The sequence below is a fragment of the Gadus chalcogrammus genome, chromosome 1, assembly GCF_026213295.1.
Source record: "Gadus chalcogrammus isolate NIFS_2021 chromosome 1, NIFS_Gcha_1.0, whole genome shotgun sequence".
NCBI lineage: Eukaryota > Metazoa > Chordata > Actinopteri > Gadiformes > Gadidae > Gadus > Gadus chalcogrammus.
This window is the reverse complement of record NC_079412.1, coordinates 12,831,467-12,845,753: the sequence shown is the minus strand read 5'-3', so window position 1 is coordinate 12,845,753 and position 14,287 is coordinate 12,831,467. Positions and strand designations below refer to the sequence as shown.

The 14,287-nt window shown below is 41.6% G+C and overlaps 2 protein-coding genes across 2 annotated transcripts; both read left to right on the top strand.

The window, feature by feature from the left end:
* The first annotated feature begins 1,234 nt into the window (after positions 1-1,234).
* On the top strand, positions 1,235-4,155 carry rab5if (RAB5 interacting factor). Its single transcript, XM_056590141.1, has 4 exons — positions 1,235-1,567; positions 1,982-2,085; positions 2,241-2,370; positions 3,323-4,155. The coding sequence occupies exons 1-4, from the start codon at positions 1,460-1,462 to the stop codon at positions 3,362-3,364; spliced, it is 384 nt and encodes a 127-aa protein (XP_056446116.1). The 5' UTR covers positions 1,235-1,459; the 3' UTR covers positions 3,365-4,155.
* Positions 4,156-4,666: 511 nt separating this feature from the next.
* dhx35 (DEAH-box helicase 35) lies at positions 4,667-13,080 on the top strand. Its single transcript, XM_056590127.1, has 21 exons — positions 4,667-4,765; positions 5,264-5,391; positions 5,516-5,608; positions 5,958-6,035; positions 6,369-6,473; positions 6,563-6,624; positions 6,715-6,784; positions 6,922-6,981; positions 7,290-7,402; positions 7,506-7,602; positions 7,706-7,864; positions 8,062-8,272; positions 8,394-8,518; positions 8,708-8,762; positions 9,001-9,191; positions 9,278-9,355; positions 9,713-9,842; positions 9,963-10,044; positions 10,138-10,209; positions 10,887-10,998; positions 11,938-13,080. The coding sequence occupies exons 1-21, from the start codon at positions 4,726-4,728 to the stop codon at positions 11,974-11,976; spliced, it is 2,100 nt and encodes a 699-aa protein (XP_056446102.1). The 5' UTR covers positions 4,667-4,725; the 3' UTR covers positions 11,977-13,080.
* Positions 13,081-14,287: the final 1,207 nt, after the last annotated feature.

Below are 14,287 nucleotides of genomic sequence, written 5' to 3'. Positions count from 1 at the left end.
ATATTAATTAAACATATCCATATTGTTTTGAAAACTGTTTAGTCAGCGCCGTTTTCCTCTCACCACTCAATAACAGAAATCAATACTTCTGCAAACAATACATTGGTTTACCTCGACACAGGGACGGAGTCTAATTTATTTTACCATAGGCTTTAATTGCACAGAAAGCAAAAGCACACAGGCCACGTGTAATTATCAAATAATAATTATTAAGTAAAACACATAAGTGAAACAAATTATACAACAGTGATTTGTAAGTAACGGTTAGATGGGCAGTTCGGAATTTAAATACATGTTTTAATTAACGGCTCTGACAAAGAACGCCCTCTGCTGGAGTTCCAGGCTCAATAACAAACGGTATCCAGCCAACTCAAATATCGCCATAGGCCAAACAATGCACCTGCAATTGGATCGAGAGCCAGAAACAATTATGGCCTGAGTAAAAGCATTTTTTCTGCTGTGGACCCTTTTCCTGTGTCAGATATAACCTGTGAGCCTCCTATCATTTATTTTGATGTAACTTTTATATTGCAAATACTCGTCAGTAAAGGTTTGTTTAATCAACTTAAAGCAAACTAACTGAAAAACCTGGGACCTTTCCAAGACCAGGCAGTCATGAAACCAGGTAAATATTATTGCAGAACGTTTGAAAGAGGAGCCCTAATTGAATCACTTGTACACACATGTGAATATTACATACACATTTAGTTGCTGTAGTTATCACTTATCTATTATCTAATAAATGGGATCTAATAATATAAGGGCCTGCAGTATTGTTTGAATAATTGAGGTGCAGTCCATTACAATAATTGTGCCTCAGGTTTCTTGCCACTGAATGCAGAGGCGGCATTCTGCTGGACGTAAGTGATAGCAAATGTAGCACTCCAATTTGCAGCCCATTGAAGGTCGATACTATTAGTGGTGGTGGGACCCCATTTGATAATTTTGCGAAACTGGCCATGTATCTATGTTTTGTGAGGACATCTACAGGCTTTCTTGAGACATCAGCTAAGTGCCAGGTGATAATGTCATACTGATGTCTCTTTCTAAAGTTTATACAAGTGTAACAGACTGTTCTGTGTTTAGTTTGGAAAAGGAGGTGTGTCCCTCGTGAGTTGCCGGGACATGACATGAGGGACATGACATACAACCATCTTGTCATTAGATGGCACTGTCGAAAATCAAGTTGTTTTTTGTTAACGTCGAAGCGACGTCGCAGTTTGTGATTGGTTGTCGTTTCTGGGGTCAAACTACTCTGCGCATGCCCAGAACGTTGATTTTTCTGCTAGACCGCAATCTGTCATATCAGCATAGGGTTTTATTTCTCCTCACAGACTCAAAGACATTTAAATAACTTTCAACCGAAGGAATATCAAATACATTTCTCCTGCCTAACGACCTAACTGGATTGAACGTTCAGCCCAATATCTCTGTCACTCACCGGCGTAACAAACTCAGAATGAGGAACGGTTCCAAGCGGAAAGAAGAGATCCATCTCGTCAACGGAGGTGTGAAGCAGTCCACATGGGGCAAAACCTTCAACAGTCATGCTGTCTGGGAGGAGAAGGTAAGCAGAGGGCCTCGGACGGCTTGTCTACAAGGACTATAGTCTGTAGTAGTGTAGTTTGCAGAGCTTAATTGCCATAGTTGAATCTATTCGCTGGTTGTCATCGAAGGATTGGAAATGTTATTCCCCCTAGCGTTGACCTTAGCAGGATAACGGTGTACACACAACTAACACTTGCTGGGTATTACATACTCTATTCCCACACAAGCTTTTGACCCACAATTAAAACAATTACAAACAAGAATTTCAGTGCTTTTATCCCTCGTTTTACCCACAAAGGGTTATTCCTAAGGTTCTGTTCTTTTTGGGTCCTATTTATTGCATGCATAATATGAATCTTATTCATTGTTATCAAGTAGTCAAGTATGGTAATGAATACCTCAACATTAATCATGCCAATCTTTTCTTAAACAGGATGAATTTTTAGATGTAATTTATTGGATCAGGCAAATCATTGCTATAATCCTTGGTGTGGTATGGGGTGTCGCGCCACTGAAGGGATTCTTGGGAATAGCCATGTAAGTATTGATTGTTACCGTTATTTTTGTTCCAGCTGACCATTAAGTCCTATTTTTTTTACCATGTAATGGCATGGCAACAAATAGCCTTGTATATTATAAAGATTGTCAAATTACGGCATTTTTAGTAATCCTTTTTGTTTTCTTTCTTTCAGATTCTGCATCATCAATGCTGGCGTTCTCTATGTGTACTTCAGTAGTTTCCAGCAGATTGACGAGGAGGAGTATGGGGGCACCTGGGAACTCACTAAAGAAGGCTTCATGACATCTTTTGCTTTATTTCTGGTAAAGATTCTCAACTCTTTATGCAAACAATTAGACGTTTTAAGTAATCAAGTGAACTTGCAGTATAAATCAGCTTTAAGCAATTGCTTACAATTTAAATGGTTTGAGGATAGAATGTACGATTTATTTATATGATTATCTGCCAGTTTTCTGGCTTTAAGGTGTTAACTCTCCATCAAACTATTTGCATGTTACACTTCTACCCCCAATTCTCTCTCTAATGCTGGCATACACGACGTCCACCTTCATCATTTTCAACTGACTGGAGCTAATGCAATTTATTGGGCTTCTGTTTAGGGCGACACCGTTCCATTTCTTAAAGATAATACTTCTTTCATGCATCCTTTTATTGATTTTTTTTTTATTTGAAAATGGAAACCACTTTTAGTAATGCTGTTTGGATTCGTGCTTTATTTTACTGAAAAACATAATAATGATGATAACAATAGCTATAGCAAATCACTTAGCCTTTTTTTTTTACAGAAACATACGTTTTACAATGTCCCAATCTTATTCATCATAAAGGCTTCCCATCACAATTTATTCAAGTCCATATCTTTATTCCATGACTCTAATGCCACTCAAGGCAATGAACGCCTCTAGTCTCAAATGAGACTATCAATATCATGGATGTTATACTTGTTGGGCGCTTAATCATTTCATACACATGAAAACTGCCCTACAATTAATTGGATAGCCTTATTATTTACATTCTGTTAAAACACATTTTTGGAAATATACTAAACTGAAGAGGAAATTTGGCCAATCACATTCCACAGATTGTATGACACAATGCAAATAGGCATTTTCACTATTTAGCCTTCTGTGAAAGTATGCCAATTGTGGTTCTGAACCCCCTGGAATGGAGCATATGTAGCTCACACACTGACCAAGCACAGTACCCCGACAACCATACTCATCTTGATTGTGTTTTATGTTCTTCTCTTCCCAGGTGGTGTGGATAATATTTTACACAGCACTTCATCATGAATGAGAGAAGATCACCGGGGAGAATTCATTCAAACAAACATTTCAATTGAAGGAAAAATGTCAAGACACAGCATAGAAGTACATAGAGAGAGCGGTACCAGCAGGACCTCTCCCTTGAGCAGTGAGCGGCTCCTTCGGAGAACATCATTGCTCAATACATTACAATAGGTCTTGACAGTCCCAGAGATACTTCACGTACCTCTGTATCTCCTCTAAAATATGTTTTACTTTCTCCAACCGACAACGTTATGATCCATTAAGAAACACTATTTAACTTAAAATTAGTTGGGAAAGATACTGCAATTCCTTGCTGGAATATTGATGTGATGAAATGTTTTAATCCATGTTTTGAAATGATGTCATCATTGGTCATTGGTAAAACAATGTAGGCACCACATGTCAGTCTTTAAGAGTGTAATGCAACAGTCATTTTTTGTGATAACAAAGCAAAATACATTCAAGTTTTTGGCTTTCCTTTTCTTAATTTTCAGGATTATTCTGCTTTATTGGCCCCTATACCTAACATGTGATTTGTACACAAATATCTTACTTTAAAATTGGCTGATCAAAATCAATCAGTCCAGACCTAACAGTTCCAATGCTGCCACACTAGGAGACTGCGTAAGAAACAAAGAACAATATATGCATGTATTGAAGGGCATAAAGTCCATTGAATAAAGCTTAAACTGTTATATGCACTGCCATGATTTGCTACTAGTATGTATGGTGTCATTTGTCTTGGATGGATTGTAAGTAGTGGATATAATTAATTTTAAGTTTTTCTTTTAGTTTTTACATGTGTAGCTTCCTGATCAGTTCTTACCTAATGTTTTGGAACTCGTTTAAACACCCTGATTTAAAAAAGTCCCATTTTGATTTAAGTCCATATTATGTCATGCTGTTTTTTTCTATGTATTAGTTATATCTCAACTGATGTAACAGACCACTCAGTATTTTATAGTGAATACATTTAATGACAGCCATTGTAAGGTGACTAATGATAATAGTAGGTACATCATGGAAGGTTTTTGCGAGGATTGTATTTTCTGACTGGGCTCTTTTGAAATATCACAATAAAGTAGGCTTCGTGTAGCCTCCATTTTCCAGGAGATTGTCTGTGATTGATTGTTAATTCGTTTGACTTAACCCCATAGGCAATATTTTTGAAATATGTCCTAAGCATGGTTCGTTGAATAATATAAGCCTTTTGAAAAAGTAAAATGACGAAGCATGATTGTTATATTTTTCAGCTCACTCAGTAGAATTATGCGTAGGCCTACCTAGTCTTTGGGTGACATTCAAAAATTCGAAATCCCGACATGTGACGTCACCGACCGATTGAGAAATATGTGACGTAGAGCCAAAATGGCGACTCCCCTCTCCACGATGAAATTTTGGAAGCCGGGTAAGTAAGGCAAAACACGCATTTTGTGCATAAATACATTGTTTCTGTTTCTATATCTAGCAGTTAATCATTTTCTGTGACTTATTGGACTGTCGTCAGTCCCTATGACGCACCTTTCGGTGGTTGCTGCGTGATATGCAGACTGCAGCTAGTTCATCAATGGGTTCCGCTGCCTCGACAGAGTAGCAATGCAGGACTGCACTGTGTCATAAGAAGAGGTCTCAAAGTATGAAGGTTTACAATGAAATGGCAGTGGTGCTGTTTCTGTTGGCTGATTTTTTTTGTGTACCATACCATTATGCTGATCGCAAATGGCATGCTGTACTTATAAACGAGCAACACAGCACGTATTTATTTAATAGTTAATGTGAAATGTATCCATGTACGCAATTATAAATGCTTAAACTGTTTCAGTTCCCTGTGTTGTTGCAGTAGCTGTAATCGAAAAAAGACAATGATGCTCAATCAACCATATACTATCCCATTCTGCTCCACCAGGATCAGAGGCACCAGGGATCACAGAGGAGCGGGAGCTCACGTCTGAGACCACCGGTTCCCCAGTCATATTCAACCCGCATACTGCTCTCTCCATAGAAAAGCAACGACAGAAACTCCCTGTCTTTAAGGTTGCCCACAACTATCCAATAGTATTAAATGGATAAAATACCTAGTTAACTCATTTGTGTGACTGTATGTTGTACCTTCGACACAATATATTCTATTCATATATTCCCTAAAATATGTTTCCAGCACAGAAACAACGTATTGTACTTGGTGGAGAGCTACCAGACAGTAATCATCGTCGGTGAGACAGGATGTGGAAAAACCACACAAATTCCTCAGGTTTGTACAGCTCTAGATTCAGTTGTGGTCCTTGAACCCTGAACCATTTGAATGCATCCGGATTCAACAAGATTCAGATGTTCCTACGTAGAATATGCACCAAACGAAAATAGCCGCAGTGCTCTCCAATGCAGCAGTTGAATCGTGTCCTTCAACCGGCGTATTCCCCATTGTGTATCAACACAACCTTCAAAATATGCTTTGTGTTCTCTTTTGAGTTCAGAACAAATGAGCCCAAACTTTTCTGTTTCATGCCTGGCCTGCTGTACTCATTCATTGAGTCTATCTCTTTCCCGCGTCGCTCTTGTTCTCATTGTGTTCCCTGCCCTTTTGATGTTCCTCTCCTCAGTACCTCCTGGAGGCTGGCTGGGCAGCGGAGGGAAGAGTCATCGGAGTGACACAGCCCCGCCGCGTCGCAGCCATTTCTGTAAGGTTTTAAACTCGAAGACACATGAACGTCACATGTGCCAAACATTCACCCATTCATGCAAACATTCACACACCGATGGCAGTGCCAGTCATGCAAGGAGACAGCCAGCTCGTCGGGAGCAGTTAGGGTTAGGTGCCTTGCTCAGGGACATCTTGACACTCAGCTAGGAAGATCTGGGGATCGTTCGCTGGTTACCAGCCAACCCACTGTATCTCCTGAGCTACTGCCGCCCTGTCAAACTCACCAATCACCTGTTAATGTTCATTGAGATGCAGGTTGAAAATAACGTAAACGGACTTGACTAAGATGTGTCTGTCCATCTTCTGGTAGGTGGCTAATCGTGTTGCAGAAGAGAGGGGGGCCCTCCTGGGACACGAGGTGGGATACACCATCCGATTTGATGACTGCTCTGATCCCCAAGCTACCAGAATCAAGGTATTACTCCTTCTGAATGTCATTCATCTTCTGACATATGTGATATCTGTTCATCAGAGTATTTGCTTATTCGTGCCTGTCTTCCTTAGTTTCTAACAGATGGCATGCTGGTACGTGAGATGATGGCTGATCCTCTTCTGAAAAAATACAGGTAGCCTTATATATTATTAAACAGGAGCATTGCACTGAAGGAGAAAAGCCATTTTTGACCCATACAGTCTACTGTGTTAATTTTTCCCAGCGTGTTGATGTTGGACGAGGCCCACGAGAGAACCCTTTACACGGACATCGCCATTGGATTACTGAAGAAGGTAACATTGATATTTGGACATTCATACTGCATACTGCCGCACAAATAAATTATCGTCGTGTTCAGTCAACAACACTCACATCACCCCATCCTGTCATTCAATGTCCCTGGCTGCCGATCCTCTCCTACCTGGAATAGATTCAGAAGAAGCGGCGAGACCTGAGACTGATCGTCGCCTCTGCCACACTGGATGCCAAGGTGATTATGTTCCCTCCAAACAGCTGCACTGTTACGCCCTCCAGACGGAGCTCAAAGCAATGCCTTCACAAGAGATCAGTAGATATCTACAGGCAAGATATTATCTGGCACGGTTTGCGTCAAATAAAGTGGATGTAGCACAACGTATTGTTCATCTGGACATAAACGTCATCCCAATTATTATCACTTGTATCGAGTTGCCGCATTTGTTTAGTGGAGTTTTGACAGAATAGCTAAGGGGGTGTTTTTTTCTCTTTGGCTTGCGTATGCTCAAATCTTTTATTGGCTTCATCTTTCCTCCTCTGAAGAAATTCCAAGAGTTCTTCAACCTGAACGAGACTGCAGATCCTAACAAGGACACGTGTGGTATACTCACAGTAGAAGGTCGCACGTTCCCTGTGGACATGTTCTACACCATCAGGTATTCAAGGAACTGCCAACCTGAATAACAGCCTTTTTGTAGGTAACTGCAGGCAGTATTGTCGCTAAACCCCTTTGTCTGCTGTTTTTGTTTGGTTCTTCAGTCCTGTACCAGACTATGTGAAGGCCACGGTGGAAACTGTGATGAAGATCCATGAAACGGAAGACGATGGAGATGTTCTTGCTTTTCTCACTGGGCAGGTTAGTAGCCATGATCTATCTCCTCTGGATAAGGTATTTTTTTTATCTTTCATAACCATTTAAATATTCTTGTGGTTTTTATTTTTTATTTATTTTTTAATAGGAAGAGGTGGAGAAGGTGGTTTCTCTGCTCCAGGAACAGGCTCGCTCTCTGTCACGTTACGGCATGAAGAAATATCTGCGGGTGATGCCCATGTACGCTGGACTGCCATACGCTGAGCAGATGAAGGTCTTTGAGAGGGCACCACCCACTGTCCGCAAGGTGAACGCTTCCTTTGGTGTACTAGTTCCATGGATTATTTTTCCGCACCTATTGTTCATTCAGATTTGCTATAGTTGTTTTCAAAATGATGTATGTTTGTTCACAGCTTGTTTTATTCTCACCGCACAATTTGTGTATAGCATTGTAACCTCCAAACCAATCCAGTCAATCTGAACCTCGACTATTTGTACCCTCAGGTGATTGTGGCCACCAACATAGCGGAGACCTCCATCACTATCAACGGCATTGTGTTTGTAATTGACTGTGCATTCGTGAAGTTGAGAGCCTACAACCCTTCCACTGCCATCGAGTCCCTGGTGGTCAGTCCCATATCCAAGGCCTCGGCCAGCCAGAGGGCTGGCAGGGCTGGCCGCAACCGCTCTGGGAAATGCTTCCGACTATACACAGGTATGCAGTGAATAAGCATGCCTTACACGTTTGTTGTTGTGTGTGCTCTGTCTTGTCACATTGTGTCTACCCCTGTGCTGTCTCATCAAATTCTGTCCACCTCCATATGCCTTTTTAACAGAGGAGGACTATGAGAAGCTGCCAGCCTCTACTGTGCCAGAGATGCAGCGCACTAATCTGGCCCCCGTCATACTGCAGCTCAAAGCCCTCGGTATCGACAACGTGCTGCGCTTCAGCTTCCTCTCTGTAAGGGAACCCGCTTTGCATCCCAAGCGAGGCTGGGATGTGCCTTGTGAAAGCTAATTTCATTGTGATTGCTTTCTTAGGAAAATAAATTCAGCATATTGAGACCCCATTATTATGATGACTTCCATGGTGAAACTAAACGCATCAACATACTTTGTTTACTTGCTCTACTTTATTCTCCTCATGCAGCCTCCTCCAGCTCAGTCCATGATCCAAGCGCTTGAACTGCTCTACGCTCTCGGAGGTGAGAGACAAATAGGGCAGCACAATGGTGCAGGGACTATTAAGATAAGGTTTTAAGCCCTTCTGTTCAAGCATGAGGTTCCCATCCCACCCAGGGAATTCCCTTTTCCCTCTGTCCTTATCCTTTAATAGCAGCGTGCATGCGTTAACTCCTCCATCTACCTTAACATATTCAACCTTGAAACTCCTTTCCATTATATGGCCTTAAACCTGGTGTGCATCTGTGATCTTGTGCTCAGGTCTGGACCAGTATGGACGTCTGACTGACCCTATGGGGGTACGGATGGCAGAGTTCCCATTGAGCCCCATGTTTGCCAAGATGCTTTTGGAGGCAGGGAATTACGGCTGCTCCAAAGAGATTGTAACCATCGCGGCCATGATGCAGATTCAAAATATTTTCGTGGTGCCATCCAATCAGAAGAAAGTGGCTGTAAGTGAATCATTGCTTGCATAAATAATTGTTATATATTGCTACACACACACACACACACCTGACACGCACATCTCATTTTTCAGGCACGTGAGCACCGGAAGTTTGCAGTTGCCGAAGGAGACCACCTCACCATGCTGAACGTGTACGAAGCTTTTATCAAAGTACGTACACTTAAGGCCCAATCCCATTTCTACCCCTTACCCCTTCCCCTTACCCCTCCCCCTTGTTTTGAAGGGGTAAGGGGTAGAAATGCCATTTCTACCCATTTCTACCTCATCCCATTTCCACCCCTTATGCCTGCCCCTTACCCCTTCCCCTTACCCCTTCAAAACAAGGGGGAGGGGTAAGTGGGAGGGGGAAGGGGTAAGGGGCAGAAATGGGATTGGGCCTTAGCCTGCTCCAACGAGCTCCTCTCCGTTGATGACAAAATAATAAATGGTTTTTAAAGCTTACAAGTATTCCTACCTACCTACCTACCTACCTACCTACCTACCCACCCCCCATGCTTCCTTCTGCAGCACCAGAAGAGCTCCCAATGGTGCCAGGAGCACTTCCTCAATTACAAGGGCCTCCTGCGCGCCATCACTGTGAGGGAGCAGCTCAGACGGCTCATGAACAAGTTCAAGGTACCGCGGACTTCCAGCGAAGGTATGTCGTGTGTGTCTTCATGTCTGTTTGAATGTGTGAGAGAGAACTTGTGTGTGATTTGATCGGTGCACGGAGTGATGGGTGGTGTAACTCATGGTATTTTTTTGTTTTGTCGCACAGGCGACCCAGACGTGATCCTTAGGTGCATCGTTGCTGGGTTCTTTGCCAACGCAGCCCGGATTCACCATTCAGGTTCCTACAGGCGAGTCTTTCTTAGTCGTGTGTTAGCGTTCCAACTCTTATAATCGTTTGACAGGAATCTATATTTACTCTCATTGCTCTCCACTCTCTGCAGGACATTAAGGGATGACCGTGAGCTTCACATCCACCCAAGTTCTGTGTTGTACGGTGAAAAACCTCCCAAATGGTAAGAACACACAGTACACCTTAAAGGCATTAGGCACAGCATGCAAACATCAGCCTCGTCATATCCATGGCTCTAACGGATAGGGTTGCTATTTTGGACCCATGGGCCTGTCCACAGGTTGTCTAGTATGACTCCAGAATGTAGACACCATTATTTGTGAATTGGATTCAGTGATTTGTTTGCTTGCCTCCTCTTTTAGCTTTCAGATAGGCTATAATGGATGTCAAGCTGTTGATTGTTTTCGCAACCATTCTTTATGTGATCCTATTGATACCGGCGTCAATACACCCTGAAGTTCCCTTTTTGAAAAGATAATGTTTTGTATCTTTTCAAACAATCAACAACCTGCTCCTTACACTTCCATCCTAGCTCAGTTAGATCAATACCGGATGAAGCCATCAAATTTAATTCTGAACCAATTTGTGAAATGTGGCTAAACCCTAGAATCATTCTACAATCTCTGGATATAATGGTGTCCACTCTCGAGAATCTCGAGAATCTGTGATCCAAAATAGCATGCTAATCTCGAGCATGTGAGGAAAAATATCCTTCTCTTAGGATATTGAACAGAGACACTTACACATACAGGGAATTAGTTTGAACCTGTTTAACATTTTAACTCAGTGGATTTGTGTCACTTAACTTTTATCTTATGTTCCTCGACATGTTGCTCTTAGGGTGGTCTATAATGAAGTGGTGCAGACGGCAAAGTACTACATGCGTGACGTAACTGCTGTGGAGTCCACCTGGTTGGTTGAGTTGGCCCCACACTTTTACAAGCAAGCCAAGGTAAGGAAAACACACAAATAGTCATGACAGTGTTTCCCATGCATAGACCAATGTGTGGCACAGCGCCACAGAATCAACACCGAGCGCCACAAATTGATTCTTTTTTAAGCGATTTTTTTAATATAAATATCGTTCCGTTCATTAATCTCCGTATAGCACTCCTTCTCCCTGTCATTCTCGTTCACACACGCACACAGAGACAAGTGCGCATACATGCCAATGGTGCGCAGGTACCACTTATTGGATAAACCCGCGTATCATACATGCACACGCACTGACAGAGGATTCGCCCGCTCCTCCTCTCAACGTGCCTACAAAGGCAAACCCGAAGCAGCGGGATATGTAAGGGATAATGTATAGAACGCCGGTCATTTTCGACCGGCATTTTGACAAGTTACCGGTACTTGCGGATTGATACCAAAGACGTCATTAGAGGCAAAAAATCCTTTGTTTTCCTTGACAGCGGTCAATTATACTCATGATTATACTTAGCAACGGTGAATTATCAAATATAATTCACCGCCGGAAGTTGTTATGGGCCCATGCAAGTGAACGGAGCGTTCCATGGCATTGAGAAGACCCGTGTAATAATTGCGATTAATGTGAAATGCGGTTATAGTTTCTATATATTATACCCCCCCCCAGCAGTCCACGTGCTACGTCCCCGTCCCCCCCGGCCACACATTGCTACCTGGTCTGTGGGAAACACTGCATGATATATGTTCGAAATAAATATTTTTGGAGCTTGTTACTAAATATAGTGGAGCTTGTTCCTAAATAGATCCTATGGGACAAATGCAGTTATAAAAACAAAGAAATTAAGTATTCCAACCCATTTTGCAGATATAATCCAGTCATATTGTTAGTATTTAATGGTGGACTCCCCACTGTGTCATGCATTGATTCTAACCACATACATTATTCTCTGTGTTCCTTTAGCATGGGTCACTAGCCAGTAAGAGATCCCGTGTTCTCTGAGACCTACCCAGATCAGCCATGAAGACCACAGTTATCCCCACAGTTAAAGCACCACTGTGCCCCCACCCATCTTCCTGTTTATATATACATGTAACGTAACTTCTTGTTCATCTGCACAGTCATGCCCCTCCACAAAGGAGGCCCTATTTGGCCATGCTAGATTGGACACTGGTGATTTGCTTACGTTTGTAAGCGGTTTTAGTTATTTTTGTTATTTTGTCTAGAAGCCAGCGGAGTGTCTGATTGTGATTTGGTCAGTTGTTGGATGTGGCAGGAGTTCAGGATGTGCCTTACTTGTGTCCTTTCAGATGTGGTCAGATAGTGGCGACCAAACATACCTGTAGATAGTAATAAGTGTTTTCAATGACAGCTCTGTAAGAGACTGACCTATTCCCTAGAGCTTGGCGTCTTTGTTTCATAAAGCTGTATATTTTCCTGTTGCAGTGCAGCACAAAAATTAAGGGCATCAGATTGTTTGGATTTTCTACTTTTGAGGGAGTTATTTTTTTATTATCTTGCCGCATAGACTGGGTGCCTCTTTCTGTTGTTTGTTTCTGTTTGGTTTTCGTTTGCGATGCAGAGCAAATTTTCATTTTAAAATTTTGGAAGCTTATCATCTTTAATTTGATTGTCCCTTAATAACACATTAATGTTTCTTGCTGTGGCTGGAAATGTTTTAAAATTCATGTGATGACCCCTGATTGAATGACAAATGTGAATGAGTTGTTTTCCTTCGGACTACTGTTTTCAAACTGTTGTCAGTGTACAACTGGCTATCTCAATCAAAGTAGCCTTGATACCACACTGTGCCAATTTTTTATCAACCATATTTCACTTTCTATTCTCAAATGGAATGTGAAGGTAAAACTTGAGCGTTTGAATTACAAAACTGTGAATTCAAAAACCAAAATGAAGTGCCATTTGTTCCTGTGCTTGCATCCACTTATACATTCATTGAACAGCATCAGAAAGAAAGTAGCATTTATGTTTTTGTCCCCTCTTGCTGTATTGTTTATTTTTACTTCAAATACATTTTTGCATTTCCATTCGTGTTGTCAGGATTGATGACAACGTTTTTGATTAAAACATTTCTTGCTATCCGTTCATGCATCCATCTTTTTGAAAACTGGTTCTCCACTTTTAGTAACAGTGGCATTAGGGCGGGTACAGCCGCAGTCCAGGTGCCCGTTTCCCCCGGCAACTTCCCCTAGTTTAGCTCCTCCAGGGAGACCCCTAGGTGTTCCCAGGCAGGCTAGGAGATGGAATCCCTTGAGGGCATCCTTGGGTTACCACGGGGGTCTACTCCCAGTTGGCAGTGGGTGATACACCTCCAACGGGAGGTGCCCAGGAGGCATCAACCTCATCTTTAGTTATTCTATCCTTTTTTCTTTTTTTAAAGAATGCCTACCTCATGTTTTTTTCTCTTTTATCCTTGTTTTTTTAATTTAAATATTTTCAGTTAAAATGTTGGGTTAAGGAATTGAAAGCAATCAGTTGAGCAAGGAAATAGTTCTTGTATTGTTACATTTGGTTCATAAAAGTGAAATTGTCAAGTAAACTCCACAACGTTATGAACTCATGCCTGCATGATTTTTTTAGATGACGTATTCTTGAAATAACTAGATCAAGTGAGACCGTTAAACATTTAAGGACAACACAATTTCATGAAATATTTGAACTGATTAGATAAGTAGAAATCTGAGGAATTACTGCATGTGATATATAGTAATATATTGGAAATCAGTGTATAGATTAATCACAAATATAGCAGTCGTATACAATGATTCATTAACCTTTGTGCTGGTACCCAGAATCTGTATGCAGCCAAACTATAACATTTAAAACCATGTAGTTGTTTAACTTTGACAAAGCGCTCTGTTCCCTATCATCTCTTGAATACACCATCAAATAAAGTCGTATGTCCATGCTCTGAGGTGTTCCCATGTCTTTGGTATGCCTGTGGATGCTGTGACTGTTGTTTGCATGCAGTGCCTTACTTATCCAGGGGGTGTCAATGTTGGACTTTGCAAGAAAGGGAAGGAGCGTTCCCGACGAGGAGGACGTAAAGGTTTCAATAATCTAGTCTAAATCAGAATTATAATTTAGTATTCGACTCCACTGAGCCCCTTTCTATTAGGGATGTATTTCGGTGTTTACTTAGGTTTAGACATGAAAATAATGTTGATGTAGTCGTCATATTTGTATAGTAGGCTATATCTCCAATGAGCTGGAGTCAGAACGGGCTACGGATGACCAGGCATGCTGCTTGATTACCAGTTTTATGTCAAATGTGGTTAAAGCATTATTCAGC